General features: G+C 38.9%; 1 protein-coding gene across 1 annotated transcript in view; it reads right to left on the reverse strand.

The window, feature by feature from the left end:
* Window positions 1-3,024: 3,024 nt before the first annotated feature.
* Window positions 3,025-21,873, reverse strand: part of LOC6558256 (frizzled) — a 105,938-nt gene continuing 87,089 nt past the window's right edge. Inside the window, exon 5 of the mRNA XM_001985472.3 lies at window positions 3,025-4,536. Coding sequence (XP_001985508.1) covers window positions 4,004-4,536 — 533 coding nt within the window. The 3' untranslated portion in view covers window positions 3,025-4,003. The remainder of the gene's footprint in view (window positions 4,537-21,873) is intronic.

The following is a 21,873-nucleotide window of genomic DNA, read 5'->3' on the forward strand; positions in this document are numbered from 1 at the left end:
GCGAAGTTCGCACTTTTATTTTTAGTAACTTCCATCCACTCATATGTTTTCTTTATGATTTTCACACCGCCACACGGAGAAAAAGTGCAATACAAATAATAAAAGTGAAATAAAACATGTTTGATGTGGTCAAAACGAACTACAAATACTCTAGTAAACTAGGATTTTATGTGCTTACTAATAGGCCTAACATTTTATTTATTTTTATTTAATTTACTACTAAATGTTAATAGATTTAAAAATCCCATAACACGATTCACAGAATCTTAACTGCACCATAATAATTCTTAAACTATCTATAAATCTATAAATTTGTATATCCTTTTTGATGATATTAAAATGTATATATATTCTTCATCAGCATTATTAGCCGAGTTGATATATATACACATGACCGTGTCTGCGTCTTATTGCTTCGGTCATTGAGGAATAGACGCTCGACTGGATCGAAATCCCTATGTTATATAGCTGCCATAGGAATAATTGTTCGAAATATGAGTATTAAGTGAAAGGATAAATAGGACTGGTGTAAATATATATGCATGTCAACCTTTCTGATACAATTTTAAAATGTATAGATACAAATATCGAATTTTCAGGCTGAATAAAAAGAAAATAAAATAAACAAATAAATAAATGATAAATAGTAAATGCAGCAAAATTCTCGATCAACGAATTAATAGTGGATTGGGATGCGTATGTTAAAATATAATTTTAATTTCACAATTCAAGACTGGCCTGTAATACTCTCACTAACTTAGGGCATTTGAAAAGTTACCAACGCCAGCATAGCAAAGTTCATTGCAAAAGCATTTTGCCACATTAACGCTTGCACACGCCCGCGCCATTTTGTGCCGTGTGCAGCATACTCACACACACACACACACACATACACACAGGGGCAAACTCCCGCCTACACACACACATTAATAACTTTTTTATGGCGGTTACATAAAAACGCAACAAAACTCGCAGCCATATTGAATTCTTTTTTTTTTGTTATTTTTTTTTTTGGGAAAAAGTTTTGCTTGCTTTTGGCTGCATTTGTAGTTGTTGCTGTGCTTGTTATTGTATTTTGTTCTTATTGTTTTTATTGTAGTTGTTAAATCGCACACGTGTTTTGTAAAACAGCGTCATATCCTTCATATCCTTACGTACGTGTGCCGCGTTCTGCGTGTTTGTTTCGGCCAGAGCAAGAGGGATAGAGAGGAGAGACAGGAGAGACAGGAGAGAGAGAGAAAATGGAGTGGAGTGTGGGCAGCAACAAAGCAACGCAGATTTCTGGCCGTCGTTTTTAACAGTAATTTGTTGCTAAGGCGCTTAAACCATGCAACCGACACCCCCTCCCGCTCTTCCCTCACAGGGAGCAGACGCTTCGGTTCTCTAACGTGCAGTAGTCCTGGATTTTATTTGCCCGCACATGTGTTTCTCTGCGGTTCCTTTATGGTCGGAGTATTTAGAAAACAAGTGTAATCAAAATTATATGGGCGTGTGTTTTCCCATACCCCTGACCCCCATTTCAACTTTCCCGGCGATGTGGCGTAAGTGTGAACCGTCGTTGATAAGAGGCAAGGTGGGGTTGAGGAGGTGGCTGCTTGCATAGTCGGTTCTGTAGCCATAGCTGCGGGAGTTGGCAAGTTATGATTGAATTTGAAGCTGCTTTTTGGTCAGCTTTTTGAGTGTATGTTTCATGTGTGTGGTTGGGTGTAGGGAGACGATGGGATTGGGCTATATAAGGGAAGGGATAAGCTTCAGCTTTAGTTCGCTGTAATGAGAAAAGTTTTTGGTCGAAAACATTGAACATGAGTGCTTATTGTCTGCAATGTAATTAGTTGCAGATGAGAACTACAAATTCCATCTTACAGCAAATAGTTGTTATAATAAAGTGTCTGACGCTCGATTAATTTTGTATATGCGTTCTCATACGGCTGAGAGCAGACAGTCTTTTCAATAAGGTGCTCCTAACGAATTGATGGTGCGTCTCTTTGCAAAATGTCTTTTTTCACACACTTTGAAAATGTTCCTATTTTTAGAAAAATGTTCTAAGTTTACGAAACAATATTTCTTGAAATAGAAAGTCATTTTTTATATGATAAACATATATACAATATATCTGAGTGTTGGCAGAACACTATCGAAAATGTTATCCGTAGACCTTTGTAATTTGTTTGCTATAACTCTTAAATTATATCAGATATATTTTCTTATAGGCGATGAAGTTTGCTTGATCCTGAACGGCTGTAATTAGTTGATTAGATGGCTGAGTTAAAATAAAACTCATTTGTCGATTCTATTCGATTTGAAATCGATGAATAAGACTCCTCCAGCTGACAGGTGAATTCAGGTCAGACCCACAAAGAAAAACATTTTAGTCATTCAGTCTTTAACAATAAAATAAAGTTTTATTTGTTCATATTGGTTTTTGTTTTAGCATTTGCCATTTGTTATTTGTTATTTAATATGTATACACACTTACAATTGTTCAATTTATATTTTGTAATCGTAGTTTTACACTGTTCTATATTTTACAGCAATTATCATAATAGAAATGAATTTCATTTGCATCTTACGCTTCAATTGTTCACTTAAATGCTATGCGAATTATTATTTGGAATTACCAAAATTAGTATTAAAATTGTACGCAAAAACAAATTGTCAACAGTAGGTGTTTTAGTGGGACCCTCGTTAACAAATACATATTTAAATGGCAGTTTTTAATTTGTTGTTCTTTTGTTTATTATTAAATTTGTCCCTTAAATGATTAGTTTTGCAATTGAATATTTGAGGGTCCGTTCTTAAGTGTTATGACTACAACGTCATTAAAAATTTAATAAAAACGCGTTTGGCTTTAAAAATTAATTAGTTTAACAAATACATACATAAATATACAATAATTATAAGTTTTGCTGTGAGTTTAGCACATGGAGGACATTTATTGCTACATAATACATTCACATATATATATATATATATATATATATATATATATATATATATATATTTAGTAAGTAGGTTCTTTTTGTTCATACATATGAATAATTAAATATATTTTTATGTATATATGGTTTTTACTTTACATTTAGCTTTAAATTAAGTTTCAAGCATTTTATATCTTATATCTAGGATTTCTCTCTTTTTTGTTTGCTTTATTTTCCCATTTAGTACGAATATTTTCTTATAATATGTTTGATGCGAAATTTGACTTGAACTTCAACTTCAATGAATTAAGAATTGCGGGTGTCGAAAATAAATAATGTGAATTTGATGTGGAAAATCATCTTGTTGATTTGTGTGGAAAATCTGACTGACTGTTAATGGGGCTCATTGAGAAGCTGTCAAATTTCACATCAGCTCTGATTCTTAAAAATAAGAATTTGCACATTTATATGCATGCTTAATTAACCGTAGGGCACATTTAAAGCTTTCTCAAATAAAATTGTTCAAAAACCTACTTAAATGCAAACTAGTTCAAATTGAATGCGTCGTTTGAAAAGTGAAATTGTGAAGAAGCTGAAAAAAGGAAAGCACTTGTAAAATTCGTATACCATTTGCAGCTGCGGAAAGGGAAGCGAGAGCAGTAAAAGTGGATGGGTCAATAACAACTAGGATTAGGATACTCGAACACTAGAGCACTAGACCCACTAAAAATACACTTATCAACTAAATGCTCAACTTATGCGCATAGTTTTGGTTCAACAAAGAAAGCCACGCTTAGCTTTCATATATGTAACTAAATATTAAACAATAGCTTAGGGTAGAGTTTTGATTTTGTTTCGGGGTGTGGATTAGGGACAGAGATGAACTTTATACAAAGCTTGTATGAGGTTAAGCTATAACTACGACTGCGTTTTGAAGTACATATATATTTGAGTGTATGTCTCTGTGTGTGTGTGTGCATTTGGCGGGGGGAGTTGGGGGTGAGGGGGACTCTAGGATTCTACGTGCTAAACGCTAAGTAACTTTCGTTAGCCGCCACCTCAGCCGCCGCCGCCGCCGTCTCATACTAGACATACGCCTGGGCCCGGGTGCGGGGCTCCTTGCCCTGGAGTCGCTCCACAAAGTTGCGCCAGCTGACCATTGTCTTGCTGGAGTAGAGCCACACGCTGGACGTCACTCCAACGAGCATGGAGCACAGATACTTCACCATATAGATCTGGAATATGGGACGCGCCTCGGGCGTACCCGGCGCCCGGGCAGCCGGACATGGTATGGAGAATGGCTTGCAAATGTCGCGATGCCACTGAATCATCCACTCGTCAAAGTTGTAGTACTCATAGAACAGGCAGCCCAGCAAACCCAAAGCAGGCAGTATGAACAGGCCCGAGAAGAAGCCAATGCGCAACATGAGCCGCTCCAGTTTATCCGTTCGCTTCCCATCCGTCTTCATCACGGTGCGTATGCGAAAGAGCGAGATGAAGCCGGCCAACAGAAAGAGAGCGCCAATCGACAGATAAATGCACAGCGGCAGTATTAGAAAGCCGCCCAGAGAGTGTGTGTCCAGTTGTCCCACAAAACACACGCCAGAGAGAATGTCACCTGCAAAACATAAAAAAGCGGAGAATGCATTTAGCAGAGAATAAAATAATTATTAATTTCAAATTTGAATAAGCCTTTTTTAATATTGTGTATTGTATTTAGTTCTTGTTAAAAAACAATAGCGTATAAATAAAATAATTAAAATGCAATTAAAACAAATGATTACAAATTATGAATGTTATTTCTATACATTTTATTTAATCGATTTGTTTAAGAGAAGGTTTTATCAGGCTTATGTATTACACAGTGCAATTCAAAGAACTAAACTTGAACACTCGTAGAGAAGAGATAAACTGGTATAAAAGGTGCTTAATAATTATTTAAGCGACTTGAAACCACAAATGCTACACAATTGCCACGATTGGCAGCCATATTCGCTTGTTATGTTGACGCACATTTGGTTTAGATTGGCATAGACAGGCAGGTAAGCCACAATGCGGCAGCAGCTTAAGTTTGCCAAAGGCAGTGGCATGTTGCATAAATATTGTGGATTCATTCAAGTTGCATGTTATTTGCGTTGGCAGATGTCTGCGCTTCCGATTGCTTGCAATATGTAACATTTAATGTCTGCATCAGGCAGAAATGCAGCACAAATATTTGAGGCAAATACTCGGTTAATGCAACAGCCGTCAATTATGACACATATAAACGGAGTTTGAGGTTTTCAAGACCCGAGGGTGGCAGAGCTATCTCTCTGCCTAGTGCTTAGTGCTTAATTTTAACTTTACCTTTCGGGTAAATATTTACACAATGATTGCTTAAACAGCAACAACAACAACAACAACAACCCGTCCTCGTCTGTGCTATCAAATACTTGTACATACATTAGTTCAAAGTCAATGTGCCGACGCTTGTTTAAACAATTTACAGTCTACCCTTACCTCTTTCACTCTGTTTACCTCTTGCAGTCAATGTGTTGTATTTATTGTTGTATTTATTGTTGTTTGTGTTGTTGCTGTTGTTGTTGTTGTTGTCGACATCCATTGACACCGCAATGAATCGAAGTGAACTGAGTGACTGACAGCACACGAGTCGCAGTTGGGATTTGTTCGCTTGCTCTGCTCATTAGCGCTATTTATAAACATGTTGCGGGTTAACCCGCCCCTCCCCTATCAATGTTTGTGCTCATAAATTATCGATTAGCTGTTGTTAGTGTCTCTGGCCCCCTTTTTTTTATGACATGCTAATTCAGTTTTCACTTTGCCTTTTTTTTGCAGCTGTCAGAACTTGTTGCGTTTTCCAGTCGCTTGCCACAAATTTGTCGCGCCTGATTGACTCGCTGATACTTTCAATTAATTTCCATGGCCTGTTTACCCACTTGAAGGTGGCTTCTATTTGACTTTATAATTAGCAGTATTAAACCAGCTATTCAATATTGTTTTCACTAATGAAGCAAGCTAATAACAACAAAAAAAGTGCATTTGAACAAATTGATCAACTTTAAATTTATATACAATTATCAAAGCATTCTGGTGGCGCCGCTGTGTGGCAGCTGTGAATTGAATGGCTGCAAATGGAAGGCCTTGCCATAAAAGTCATGATAGTTGCAGTTCCTTAGCGAAATAAGCGCAACGAAATTTATAAGCGCCTGGAAAATGCTGATAACCGAATACAATAAATAACTGCGCAGAATGAAGTTACCCGGGGCGAGTGGGGGGCAATGCAGCAGCGGGGAGTCGCCTGTAAAAATGCCGCTTAAATGGGTGGCAACGTGGCTTAGAAAGGAGGATAAGTGGCTATGGGTGGCGGTTGGGTTGCCAGTCGAGTTTCAAAGCGCGCCAATTGAATTCAAAACTAAACCCGAATGCGATCCACGTTTCACGTCCCACGTATTAAGCGATTTCCGCCACTGGAAACTCGAAATAAATCACAGATTTCAAAGAGGAACAGAGCTACAGAGACAGAGAGATAAAGAATGAGCGAGGGAGAACGAGAACGAGGACGGGAATGAGAATGAGAGAGTAGAGAGTAGAGTAGAGTGGCCACAAACGGAATACGAATGCCACCTGCCGATGCAGGAACAGCCATCGCCCGGTTCGAGACTCGATATTGATCTTAATTTTGCGGCAGAGGAGCAAACGACAGCAATGATATCAGACAGTCAGATAGTCAGACAGAGAGACAGAGAGCCAGAGAGACAGTGAGGCAGTCAGTTAGTCAGCTAGTCTGAGGCTGAGTCTGAAATTGTATTGAAACCGGCTCAAGAGCTGGTGGATCGCAGATGGGCAATCGGTAATCGAGAATTGGGGGCTCGGGGATCGCACTATTGATAAATGAATTGGCTGTTGCCGGTGTTGAGGAAGCAACCAGTACCAGTCAGACGAGTCCTTTCGGGGCAAACCCGTTCTGAGTGCCAACCTTTTGTTGGCCATTTTGGAAAATTGCATTTTTCAGTCGGGCAGCCCGATAAAGGAGACTGGGCAGCGACGCTTGCTACTCTTGCTTCTGCTCTTGCTGTGACAATTCACTGCTGTCATTGCAGCAACAATAACAACAACAACAGCAGCAACAACAACGACAGCAAAACAACAACAAATCATGTCAATTGTTTTGTATGGCATGAGGAATGCGTGTTGAGAACGGGTTGGGTCTGCGCCTGCTCCTGGGTTTGGCATTGGCTTTGGCGTTGGGTTTGGGTTTGGCTTTGGGTTTGGGTTCGGGATGTTGCGTTGACTTTCTGTCTGTCAGCTGGTCTGACAGTATTTGAGTCATTTGGGGCCCCGCATGTTGATGAAGTGTAGACAGAAAGATTCCATTTTAGTCATGCCATTGCATTTGATTATAAGCCAAACCAAAAGCAACAACAAAAAATATATACAAAGGTCTTGTCAGCACAAAAGGAAAAAAGCTTTTGCTGCCAGTTGCCAGTTGCCAGTTGGCAGTTACTCGGCTGATTCTTTCAGTGCGAGTTTGTTGGCGATGGGAACGAGTTTCGTGTTGAAACATCCACTTCAAGGGTGTTAATCGGTTGGCCAAATAACAACTGTGAGTGCTGCTCTCGGCACTTGGCCAGGTAAGAAATGCTTAGCACAGCGACAGAATTGAACAAAGCAGCGCTTTCTGCTGACTCCGTGATGAGCCTGACTTTGACGCCTGACGTTCGACTCGAGATGAGGTGTCGGCTGGCATTCAGCAAATGACAATGCTTGCTTTGTCTAACTAAAATTCACATAAGATAAAACCATTATTTCTGTTCAAAAGATCATTTTTAGATGGATGTTCTCATAGCAAACATTTCTAGCTGATTTGATTGTGATAAGTTTGACATGTGCCTAAGAAGCGTTTAAAAATCGAATCTGAAATTTAGTTTTATTTATGGTTTGAATCTACACAGCGCTCAAAATTTAAATATATTTATTGTACCTGAACAATAAATAAAGTATGCAAACTTTGTTGTGTAAGAACTTCAGTCAATTGACTACTTCTCTTTCTACTATTTCTAATTTCCCAGGCACAGTTAGTAAACAAATAAGGATTTTCCACATCTCCTTACATAAACAAATGCTGCTTACAAACGTGAATTTAATAATTACCTTAAGTAAGCTTCAATTCTCAGTCAGATGTGTCTTAAACCCTTTTCTTTGTTAACCAACTAAAACTAAATATTCATATTTAAGCGATGGGGGACAGAGGGGTATGTGTTAGTAGGGAGGGATAGCTTTTATCTTTACTGCTGTTGCATTTAGGACACGGAAAGCTTTTGTCATCAGGCAGCAGTCTGTCGTCTGCTTTAATGGCTATTCTTTTTTTAACAAGTACAATTTAGCTGCTCTTAAAATCGTCTGCAGTTCTTAAACTCTTTTGAAATTTGGCCCGCTTTGCTATCACAATGGTATCTGAGTGACAATTTATGACAGAGCTGTCAAAATATTTATCTAACACTTGAGCTGTGTACTTCAAATGATAAAAAATAATACTGCAAATAAACTTTATGGGGCGTGATGGAAGGCGTGTTATGAAAATAAATATGTGAAGGGGTTAATAAACCAGCGATCATTACTACTCGCACTTTCCACCAGTTTTTCCACTGCAGTGGAAAAGCACAAAAACTGTAAAGCGAGTAGCAAAAGGGAATTGAAGGCAGCATAAGCAGTTTGACAATTGTTTTATAATTATTCTATTATGCTGGCGCAGCGAGCAGGGCGATAAGTGAGCGGGAGAGGGATAGGGAGAGGGAAGGAGGGGAGAGCAACAGAGTGAAACAGCAAGTAAAATAAAAGGAAAATTGCTTAATTTATGTGTCACTTATCTAAATGGAGCAGAGCTACCAAGCAAACAGAAACTTGAAACACAAATGGAGACAGAGACGGAGGCAGGGACAGGGACAGGGGCAGAGGCAGAGGCAGTGGCAGAAACCAACCCAATGAGTGTCTCTTTATATTATTTTTATAAAGCCAAAGCGATAAGCAACTGACAGCAGCTAAAGACTGGGGCAGGGAGGCAGGGAGAGGTGGAAAGAAAGGGGTATCGGGCAATGGGGTTTGAGTGTAGGGAACCGGGTTGACTTTTGTTGTTTTGTGGCGCAGTAATTAAAATCTTTGGAGGCATGGGGACGGGGACGGGGCGCAACGGAGGTGCAGTGGCATGAGGCAGCTACAACTGGCGACAATAATCGCGGCGACAACAGCAAAGCGAGAGAAACAACATGCGATTAAATTTAAATGACAGTTGACAGTTTCATCAGACGTGTGCAGCAGACTCAACGTGAACATACATTGCTATGGCTACAGCTATAGCCATACCTATATATTTATACATATATATATATGTATATACTGTAGATATGGACAGATATGTGTATGCAGACCGAGAGCAGGATATTTGGCAGGTGAGCAGCAGGTGAAATGTCATGTCGGAGGATTGCCTTTCGCACTGAGAGTGAAACGAGCAGCTGCTGAAAATTGTCAAGCAGATTAAAATGCTTCATGGACAGGGATGTGGAATGCGGGATGCGGCATGCGGGATGCAGGATGTAGGATATGTGCTGCTGCTGGGGGAATTGTTAATAAACTTGACACTGGACGGGCAGACATTTGGTAATGGAAAGGGTCTTTGAATTCCAGTAACAGAAACCGACAGCTTTCCATTTAGTTGAATTCTAATTGTGTTCATAGTCCCTTTTGACAACTTGAACATTAGTTGAGAACTCTTCTCTTGTTATCCGTTAAATAACCTTTCTTTCAATGCATCGCATTTCACAAATGCATATTATTAAAAGCACCTATGTCTTTTAGTTAATTAGAATGATAGTCTATCAATTAAGCATTTACAATATTCCATGCTTCATCTATTTTGTGGTAGCTCATATTAACGAGGGGCTTTTCTAATTGATGCATTTTTTATAGATGTAAATATGTTATATTAAAAATTGTAAATTATAAAAGAATCAATCAATCAATTATTATTGAAACTGATCATTTTTGAAGGAAACCATCATCCACAAAACGAAGACAATACAAACAAATAAGTCTATTCAATTAACTACTTAATATTGTGAACAATTTCAAAAATATATATAAAAATTAAATAAATAAATTGATAACCAACATATCATAAATATATTTAAGAAATAAATAAATATAAAATAAATAATAATAATAATCAATATATATTGTTGTTCTGCACATAAACTCTTCATTATACATTCAATAAGTATTCATTAATTATTACAATAAATTATCTGCCTAATCGAGGCCGCTTACAAATACAATTTGTCGCAGTTGTCTAGTTTGAGTCAAATTCACAGACATTTACATATGCAGACTGTGTATAAAAGTGTAGCTTACATTGTTGCAAGACTCTCGGTGGAGTGCTTGGAGTGCCTATAATCAAGTCACCTTCTTTGGCCTTAGACTTACGCGACACTATTTGGCGACACGTTCTTTCAACAGTGCCATATGTTGCATAGAACGATGGCACCACAAATGCTCGTAACCGCCACTCTCAGTTGACAAGGACAACCCCGTATAGTTGCATTTTGAACTTTGGCAGCCATTTTGCAAGTGTGCCTCAGTCTCTCACTCTTTCTCTCTGTCTCTCTCACTCTGTATGAATGTGTATCTGTGTGTGTGTGTGTGTGTGTGCTTGTGTCCTTGTTTCTACATGCAAATTGAAATTGTTTGCATTGTCTGTGCCTGCCCCCAGTTCCTAACCTCGCCAACAGCTGCGACTCGCATTGTTTTTCTGGTTGTTGTTGTTGCTGTCGACACGTAATATAAATTCTCAACAAATTTTAGGCATGCCTACGCCCACCTCTCTTTCCGACCCGACCCCACTCTCAATATTCATGTCTCATGGGTTTGTGTTTAATTTTCAAATATTTGCTGCAAATAATCGCAAATGCGTTGACAACAACACTTAGCTAAAATACACAGCAACGTCAACAGCATTGCCACAATCGCATCACTCCCCCTCGTTCCCTCCTCCACTCTCGTCCTACCTTCTACCCATCGTCCGTCTCTGCGCTTCTCCACACACACACACACAACAACTGACACGCCCCCCGACCGCTTTGCCGACTTTTACTAAATAAAATGTGCCACAAAATGACATTTAATTGTTTTAAAGTTTTATTTTTTTTTTATGTGGCAAGAAGTGCGGGCTGTGTGTTGGGAATGGGGCAACGGGGAGCCAATGCTAATGACACTTGTCGCGTGTGCAGATTTCATGTTGTTGTTGCTTGTGTGGTTGTTGCTTGTGTGGTTGTTGTTATTGTTGTTAGTATTGCTGTTGATGTTGCCTCCATTTTTCATTTTATGCACATTTCCATATTTAATTGCGCATCTTGATAAAGCGTGCCTCAGTTTTGCCCCGCCCCTTCCCCTCATCACTCCACACAATAGTTGTTGTAGCTTTTACACCTCCCCCATTCCCTTCATAACTCCCCACAATAGTTTTTGTAGTTTTTGCCTTTGTTATTCATTAGATGTTGTTGCTGCTGCTGCCGCTGCTGCTGCTGTTGACCTCAATTTTTATTGCCTGCCACGTTTTTAATGTCGCGTGTCGCAATTTCTCGTTTTTTCTTCTTTTTTTTTTTTTTGTATTTAGCAAGTTGTTGCTGCTGTTTTTTGTCACTTGTGCAACAGTTTGTTGAACTTTCGATTGGGCCAAGTGCTTTTTAGAATTGACAACGCAACGCGAACGCCAAAGTGGCCTTAATTAAGTGGCCAAGTTACGTGAAGATCTGAAAATGCCATTGAGCTTATGCGATTGCAGATGTTGTCTTAATGAAAGACCGCACACAAATCAGCATAATCAGCTTAAGTTGTCTGGAGCTTAAATTATATCTGTGCTGATATGAATAGCAACAAATATGCCAAAAGTAAATGTATTTTTATTTCTCTAAATGATTTTATTTTTATATATTGAAAAGTGTTCTTGTTAAATTCAATTTGTGTGTGTTATCTGATTTTAATTGGTATGCTGATAATCTGATTTGGTTCAATGCGTTATCTGATTTTAATTGGTATGTAGTTAATCTGGTTTTGTTCTATGTTTGCTTTCTTTACATTTAAATTATTTTTAAACTGATGTATTTATTATTTACGATCCTCTGCTATCTTAAATCCTCAATTAAGCTTTATTCCTTCTGCTTGTTCGTGTGTTACATTTATAAATTCCTTAAATCAAATTCCTTGCAAACAAATTCAAAAATATTTTATATAATTTTTAACTTATATATGGAGATTTATCGAATATTTATCGATTCCCTGTTATCTTAAATCCCTTTTTAAACATTTTTCAAATGTTCCGTTTGTAAATTTCTTAAAATTTTTGTTCGGAACATGCAAATTTCATTAAACTTTAATGGTTGATTCTCACAAATAAATTAAAAAAATATTCGATATCACCCTCGCTCATTGTTTGCGAGTTTCAGTGAGTGCTATTCATGATATTCGTTCATTCCATTGTTATCTTTTTAGCATCTGTCATTCTGCACGCCATTTCCCACTTTGGTGATGAAACCAAAACATTTGATTTCTGTTCGTATCATATCAAAAGGCACACACACTCACACACACACACACGCACACACACTCACACACACACGCAGTGCCACTCACACGCATTCAGTGAATGCATTCACAATGGCAAAAAAGGCTGCTTAGACATGCATAAATTACGCGTGACAGGATTCGAAGCGAGTAGTCGCATCCAGGCAACTCATGCTCACATCCTGTCCTGCAATGTCCTGGGGGCACATTTTAATGTCCCACACACACACACACACACATGCACGCATTCCCGTCATTTTTCTCGCAATTTTCATTTGTTTTTCCTTTTCGACAGTTGGTCGCATATTTAAAAGCCGACCCCAGCACCATTTTCAACTTTCTGTTTAAATTACGCGGCACCCAACTCAGCCAGGAAGAGAGACTCACAGGGAGAGAGAGAGAGAGAGAGATAGACAGAGATAGAGATAGAAAGAGAGAGGATGAGGTGTTTAGGCTTTTCAGCTAACCGCAGGCATTCAGCGAAGCGTTTGCTTGACAGCAAGTGCGCCGTACTCTGTGTACATATGTCCTTTTAACCAGTTCCCATACCCCTTGCCCCTTGCCCTCTGACCTCTGTCCCATACAGCCATAATGTGAGGTGTCAAAGTAATTAGTGCTGCACTGAGCACTCTTCCATTCTCATAGTGTTCCTCGTGCTTATACAATTGTCAACCCCAAACCACGTTTAACCCACTTCGTCTACTCCTTCTCCCATCCGACGGTTAGTTTTATGCTGTATGCTAAGGGTTAAGCGTTACTTGTTGTACTCAGATCTAATGAGACAAAGAGAGTATATTACAACTGAGTATGAAATGTTGGATGGAATGTTGTAGAAAAGAGTAGAAAGCAATGCCTTTGCTTAATTATAAAAGGTTTTACTAACATTGTTGTTATATTTATATTGTTATATTTATAATTAATTTTTTATGTAAGCTTTCATTTTATAAATAATAATTAAATATATACCTAAAATCATTTAATAACAATTATAAATAATACACCCAATTTATTTGGTCTCTTCCAATTGATTAATTGAAGACTAGTTAATAAAATATATCACATTAAGACAATTAATTAAAATTAATTGGAAATAATGTAAGCCTAACAAAATTTAATAATAATTATAAAAACGCAGGCAATTGATTTTAATCGTTTTAATTAAGCAAAAAGCGTGTGCTTCAATCGAGTTGCTCAATTGTATTAATGGGTATTTTCAATTCGATCAGCCGATTAAAATATGTATAGTTGCCATACTTAAGGCATTGCCCACATTGCCCTCGCTTTACTTTCGTGCAAAAGTTTCAAACTGGCACAAGACAAGCCGAGAGTGGGACGGAAATGAGTTTCGTGTATTTCACTTTCCATTTTCCGCACACGTTTGGGTTGTCGCAACGCTTTTCCGAGCTGTCTACCTGCCTGCCTGTCCCGCAATAAAAAAGGATTAAAATTTATGAAATTGCGCAACTTGCGTTTTGGCATTTTCGTTTGAAAACAGCAAGTGGCAAAGGAACCTATTTTTTTCCAAGGAATAATACGTGTTCGTGGTTAAGGTTAAGAATGTTTTTTCTTCTTATTTTTTCTTTTTTTGCATGTGTTGGAGTTATAAATAACGGAATTTTCAATGCCTGGCAGCACCCGAGGGAATTTCAGAGAGTTAACCTACGACATAAATCATAGGGTATGTAAGCCATTTGTATAATTAAAATGGGAATTCCCTGCTTCCAGTTGAGTCTTAATGCTAAAAAAAAACAAACAATAAAGGATAATGTGGGGAGACGATGCTGGTTTTAATTTCCCTTTTTCTTGGTTGTCCTTTTTTTGTTGTTTTAATTTGTACCTCCAGCTAAGCAAACAATAATAAAACAATAAATCCTTTCTAAGCGTCGATTTAACACGCATCTCTGCGGTTTCTTACGTGTGGCCCATTAAACCCGCCTTCACCCCCAACCCCCAACCGCCAATCCCAAATCAACCCCCTCTCCCTCCTCACACCTTTGTACGCTTTCGTTCAAAAAATGTCGCGTGCTGCGCTGTCTAATCTCAATTATCTAACGTGAAAGTTCACAGGATGAGAGACAGAGAGAGAACGAGAGAGAGAGAGAGAGAGAGAGAGAGAGACATAGAGAGAAAGAGAGCTACCTTGTAAAATTACAAAAATGTTCATTTCAGGAAATTTAATTTAATGGAATTGCTCTGTGGCAGTGCCGGCGTTTTTGGGACAGTGAAGTAACTGGTCAGGTAAACCAGGTGCAAGTGCCTAGGCAAATGTTGCAAACGTCAAATGAGGGAAATGGTCATAAGATTTGAATGAAATGTATTCCTTCATTATGCCGAAGAGGAAACTAGAGCACTCAGACAAGGGAATTGGGTAACATGCTTAAGAGTTTACGAGATGGACTGGGTTAGAAGACGGTAAATGAAAGCGCAAAACTTAAATTTAAAGTGCTCGAATAAGCCAACAAATCGCATTAGTTGAAGACTTATCTGAAATGCAATTTTGGTGTGCTCTACAATACAAACATTAGCAAAAAGACGAGAGGGGGGCAGGCAAAGGGGGAGGAGGCTCTGAGCTGAAAGCTGCTCAGGCCACCACAGTCAACATCGGCGGCGTGAAGACCCAGGAGAACATAGCCAACTCCCGAGCAACTGTGGAACTGCTGAGCAGAGCCAAACTGGGTAAAATCTCTGCTCTCTCCCCTCCCTGCACTCCTCTCCTGACCCAGGAAAACTTTTCATTTGAGTTTGGCTGGCCAGAGTTTTGCCTATATTTAGCTTGGCGGCTTGTCATCGTCCCAAGTTGCTGAGTTGCGTAGAACAAAAGGATCAAATTTGGTTTATCCATTCTTAGTTTCTTTTATATTTGTTTTTGTGGGGAACGCGAGCAAATAAAACAAGTACAAAATCTGTAGGCGAATGAGCTCGACTGCGAGATATCCTCTGAAGCTAGAGGTGATTAACTTGAGAAAGTGCTTAGAGCTATAACTAGGATGTTTCTTATTCGATATTCATGAAATTTGTGCACTTTATTAATAATATGTCAAGCTATATATATGATATATATCAGTAAGAATAAAATTGTTACTCTTTTTGTTACTCTCTTTGTTACTTTATTATAAATTTATATGTATCGATATTTGCGAAACGGGAGCTGTTATCGATATATTGAAATAGACTTGATCTGTCCGAGATAAACAAGAACAAATATTCCCGATTCGAAGTCTATTGTTCTTATAGTCTCTCACAAACCACTATACCCCTTTTAGGTATTTTGAATGGGTTCAGGGTATAAGAGAAATATAAAGTAAGTATTATTTAATATGTATTAAAGCAAAATATGCGCACACATGCCCCAAAATGTATGGAAAATAAATTAGAAAAGTTGCGGTTTATTTTTTGTACGCAATAAGACTAAGAGGCCACCAATGGCCGCTAGTGCTGGCAAACTTTTCCCAACCCCCACTCACAATATCTATAGAAAATTTATGAAAACTTCCGCTTTCTTCCTCTCTCCTCTCTCTCTCTCTCTCTCGCTCTCTGTCTTACTCTGTCGTCGATTGTATACATTCAATTAAAAGTTGCTAAGGCAACATTTGCTTAACATTTAGCATCAATTTACGTGTGTTTCTTCTTCTTCTGGCTTGGTATCTTGAGTGCGGCAGTAAGAGAAATCAAAGTTTACTGTGGAGGCGTCAAGAACATAAACCGAAAATAAAACATAAATAAAAACAAATATTGCAAACATTTTTGTTTTCCCATTTTTCCACACGATGTGATTGGCATTTTTCGCATCTTGCATTCGTAATGAGAAAAAAAGGTTAAGGTTTCAATTGCCAAGTGCTCCACAAATTTGTTAAGTCAGTGGGCCAAGTGCTATTTTTTTCTTCGGATTTGCTTTTTTCGGTTATTTGTTCGACTGATTGATAGACAAACACGATTTGGGTTTGGGTTTCGTTTTAGGCTTGTTACTGGCACTTTTTTAATTGAAAGGGTCAGCACAGTGGACAGTTATTGACTCGACTCGACTCGGCCTGACCTGAACTGACCTGACCTGACCTGGCCTGACTTGATTTGTATGTTTGGTGAATCCCCGGGCGATTTGATTTGGTTTGTGTATTGACTAAAGTTAATCAACCTCGCCAAAGCCACAACAACATAAGTAAACGCTCTAATGAAGCGAACAAGGGATTTCCGAATAACAAATCTAATACTTAATGCGATTCGAGCAGATAACTTCGAAAGGGAATTTCATATAACAAATATAGGCATGAGGAGAACCAACCAACAAGCACCGGCCTAGCTCACTTAGCATGGTCACACTGACAACTGACATTCATTTAAAGGTAACATTAACGGTTAAGCTTTGTTGTGAAGAGTTGTGCAAAGATTAAAAAGTAAATTAGTATTTTATTCTTATGAATTAGGAATGAAACTTGAATTATTATTTTTAGCTTATGCAAATTATATAAGTTCGAGTGCCTGTTACAAATTGGCTTTGTTCTCTATGCTAATTCCGTTTGCCATCAATTAAAAGTTTAAAAGTTTATTTCGCTGCATTTCTTCAGCAGTCGCTTTCTGCACATTATCAAGTTGTGTCTTCAAGTCTTCTTCTCCCCTTAATTGCTCTATTTGTCTTGAGCGATGAGATGCGATGCGATGCGATGCAATGCGAGCAGAAGTTGTTGTTAAGAAAACATTGTAACAAACTGCAGACAAAGTTGGCAACAAAAGGCACCCGCTTAATTATACACACCATTAATAACTAAAACCAATTTGTATTCTATGTGCAGCAAGAGGCAACGTAGCAGAAGCCACAGCCAAGCCGCAGCTAGTCGCTAGAAATACAGCAATGCGCTCAATGTCTCCACTCTCCACTAGGGAACCTAACGAACACTACGATGACGATGATGATGACGACAGTGACTTCAGCTGCGGGCACGCCCAAAATCTCACACACGCCCACACACATGCATGCACCCACACACACACACGCAGTGCACATAAATCAACGCATACAGCAACAATAAAAACGGTACAAGCGGAAGCAGCGGCAGCGGCAGCAGCAGCAGCAGCAGCAGCAGCAGCAGCAGAACAAAACGCAATTTGTGCAGACAGAGGCTTTCATGTGTGCAATTTTTTGAAAGAAGGAGTGAAGGGGAGAGCGGAAGGAAACTGGCTACAATAACTGCCAAACAACAATAACAAGCCATAACAAGAGCTGGAGAGGGAGGGATGGAGAGAGAGGGAGGCAACAGCAAAAAGCACTGTTGCAAATAAGCAGTATTGATGACTTTAATGCGCGTTGGGCCGCCAGGTGGCGTTTCGGGCAGCAACAGAACTCCTTACAGACAAAGAAACAGTAAGACAACAACGATGTAAAAACAATGCCATTGAAAAAGGGCTGGCAAAATGTGCAGCTAACGAGTCAGTGCAAAACAACAAGCTAAACAACATTTCCACCTCCACCACACGCTCTCTCTTTGTCTCTGTGTCTGTCTCTGTCTCTGTCTCTGTCCCACTCACAGTCAATCAGTCGTCTCCCACTTTAAGCTGCTTTTGTTCTGACGTGCAGAAAGTCCAAAACTTGCAATCGTTACACTAACGGCAGGCAAAACTTAACGGGCTGCAAGCCCTGGCATCGGTTTCGGCTTTGGTTTTCGTTTTTGGGGTTTCGTTCGTTGCTTGTCCATTCTTTTTTGTGCATCATTAAATGGTTTGCCCTTTCACAGTCTGTCTCTCTCTCTCTCTCTCTCTCTCCCTCTCTCTCTCGCTCCCGTTCGGTGTGCTTCTAGTTATGTTTTTTGTAGCCTTAAGTGTGGCCAACCTCGGAGGCAGTTGCAATCTCATTACGAGACTCAAGTCGAGACTCGGGTTTTGTCAGCTTCACTGGCGCCGCCTTTGCAGGATTTCCTTTTTACCCTTTTACACCACTCGTTGCATGTAATTAGCATTTGTAGTGCTTTTGTTGCTGTTGCTGTTGCTAATGCTATTTGGCATTGTCTTGTTGCCAGTGCAATGCACATTTTGTGCATTCACTTCTTCTGTGTTTTTTTTTTTTGCAGCTTTTCCTGCTTGCTTAATGAGTCGCCAATTGATTTAAACTATATTCTTAAACTTTACATTTACGTTAGGAATGGAATTGGTCGGTTTTTGGTGGGTATTTTTTCCGAGTTTTCCCCAATCCACGCAACAAATGTTGCACTACTTGCATTTAAATATTCTCAGAATTCTTTGATTTTTAATAAATTAACCTTAAAAAACCGAATCTATTTGACACTGAATAAATAATCAACAACGTTTTCATTAACCGTATTTTCTCTCAACTAACCTCAAAGATAAACCCAAACTTAACTTAACTTTTGTTGAGCTTGCACTTTTGCAACTTTGCTACAAGTCTGCTTCTTGAACTCCATTTGTCTTTTATCTCTTGTCGAAACTATTTCCAGTTGAACCCAATTGCAACCTCTAACTTATCTATCCACCTATTCATTGCCTATCAAAACGCACTTAACACAATTGCGAGCCAAAAGTTCGTAGCGCATAACTGCCATAAAAGTAAGTCAGTAACTCAATTCTCCCTCTTTCCTTTCCCCTTCCCGTTCCCCTTTCTCCTTCCGTTTTCCTCACTTCCTCAGCTCAACAGGTGCTCTTTGGTCTATGCTGTCGATAGTTTTGTCTGACAACTTTTTGGCTCATTTGCGTAAAAGTTAATGGCAGCTGGAGAAAAGAGAGTGAGGCGAGTGGACGACACAAATACAGCTAGTTACAGAAATTTGTTAGCTTTCTTTTGCGACCGGAGGGGGGTGAAAACTTTTCTGTCACAATTAGTGAAAATTTTCATAGAATGCAATCTAATGACAAGTCTTTGACACTGAGTCTGACAACTGGCAGGTGAAGGCAACAATTGGCGCTTAACACTTTGTTCCACCCTTCCCTTCCCTTCCCTTCCCCTTAATGCAGTTTGTCTGGGTCGCATTGCAGTCAATGGGCTAAGCCAGCTTCGTAATTCGTTGTCGTTGTCGTCTGTCTGCCCGCATTGATATGTGCCACAGATTGTGATATACTCGCATAAGAGGTTAGTTCAATAAGAAGGTAATAAACTCTGTAAAAAAAGGGTAAGAGAAGAGTTATAATCGTCACCATTTTGAAACTCCAGTTATGGTTTTTGTTATCATTCATCATTCGGCAGTTATCAATTCGTCAGTCAGTTTTAATTTATACAAATTCTAATATACAGCTATGCATAGTTAATACCTAGAAATTGTTTACCAGCTGCTTTCTTAAATTGCGTTTAATATTGCATTTTAATATTCGTGCCACAACACGATACAATTTTAAGATTCACTGCACCAAGATTTGAAGACAACCAAACTTGGGGCACATAACTGTCCTGAACCGCAGTAAGAAAAACGTGTTCGGCTCTTTCCTCGTCGGAGGTTCTTGTTGACTACACTGTTCGCAATAGAGTTTTTTTTTATTAAAAAGTCGCTCCACAAAAAACTAATTTGCCATCGACAACCATCATTAATTACACAATTTTATTCGAGGTCTTCGATTTTTTCCAAATATGCGAATAGGACAATGTTATAGATTGAAAATCTATTACTAACTTGCAGAAAGACTCTAAAAGCTGCTGATTCGCAATCTGTTAAAAGACATAATTTTTTCTACTTATTATTTAGGGCATATTTTTTATTTGCGGCAAATCGGTTGAGACACGGTTTAGAAACAGAGGCTCATTTATAAACAAATTCAATTGGGGAAAATACAAAAAAAAAAAAAAACAATATCATTTAACTTCAAACTACGAACTTATTGAGCAGCCCCCCGCAAAGTGATGTGTGTGTGTCTGTGTGTATGTGAGTGTTTGTATGTGTATGTAGACGTCTCTGTCATAGACTGCGTTCAGCCAATTGGCAATGATTAATAATCAAAATGTCAGCGCTGTCAGTTATAAAGTCACTTGACAGTTTAATCAATTTGCGTGCGTGTGTGTGTGTGTGTGTGTGTGTGTGTGTGTGTGTATTGGTCCTCTTAAGTGTCGAACCTCAATAAAATTTGCATGCGGGCTTCGATTGTGAATTGCGAACTGAGGGTGCAGACGGCGCAAATTAACTTGTGGATTGATCAGACAAATTAAACAGTACACAAAGTATCGCATCGCTCGCATTTGTTAAGAGGTTTCAATTCTTGGATACGAGTTGCTCGAGTGGAAACTCGAATTTATTTCCATATGTGCGTAAATTAAAGCCCACTTGGCGGAAAAGAAAACATTGCCAATATGTGAAGAATGAGACGGAGTGTGCGACAGCTGTGTGTTGTTCTAGGCAGCTATGGAAATGAAAACAAGCACTGAGAAGTATCATATGCTGCCAGCCATGTACTAACAGCCCACCCTGCCTGTATTTTCTCATGAAGCACAAACAACAAGCTAAATAAACAAAAATTATGACAAGCGGCAGAAAAAATAATAAAAATCCTCAAGAAAAATGGCAGAGACCACAATTGGAACGCGGGCAGGGGACGGGACAACATTGGGTGGAATCCGGTGCTGTCAATGTGTGGGCGCTTTGGGAGTCGAGAGTCCCATAGCCATGGAGTGGGAAGTGAATGTGAGCAACTACTAATAAACAGAACCCATATGTGCAAGGGGCCAAGTATTAGGCATAAAAATGCCAAGACATAAAGCCGACTACCCCCGACTAGCCCCAACTGGCTTCAGGCATATACTTTGGACGTTTTAAACACATAAATACGACGTCTTTATGTGCCACGGGTAGGTGTGCGGGGGGAATTGTTGGAATATCAGCTACTGACAGCCATATGGTGCTGCCTGATAAATGGGCGACAATTGTGCAGGTAAGCATATAGTTGAGTAAAGCTGTAGCCACATGAATGGGGTCTAAAAATACATTGCCCCTTTATGTGAAATATTTATAGTACAGCAAAATAATAACTTTATTAAGAGATTTTAATATCGCACAACTTTCAGCTTACACTCAGACACTCAGACACAAATCGAAATGAATTTTAGAGAATCTCCTTACTTTTGAGGTTTCTAAAGCGGAATGTTGTGTTTTATAATATCAAAGGATTTTCTTTTCTTAAAGTATGCCTTATTTCCAGGGTATTGTTTCTCATATCTTTATATAGGCATTCTTACATTCGGTTCTTTGTCACTAATTGCATTTCTTCTATTTAGAAGCCCTTCTATTTTTATATTATATTCTCATTGTTATATTTTTTCTAGTCTTCACTGTGAGTTTAATTTTAGGTCGACTATATACAACGTATGTATTGTATATAGCAGTATTATACCTGCTTTGCATGCTCCAAGTGCTGTTAT

The sequence above is a fragment of the Drosophila grimshawi genome, unplaced genomic scaffold, assembly GCF_018153295.1.
Source record: "Drosophila grimshawi isolate 15287-2541.00 unplaced genomic scaffold, ASM1815329v1 contig_44, whole genome shotgun sequence".
Taxonomy (NCBI): Eukaryota; Metazoa; Arthropoda; class Insecta; order Diptera; family Drosophilidae; genus Drosophila; species Drosophila grimshawi.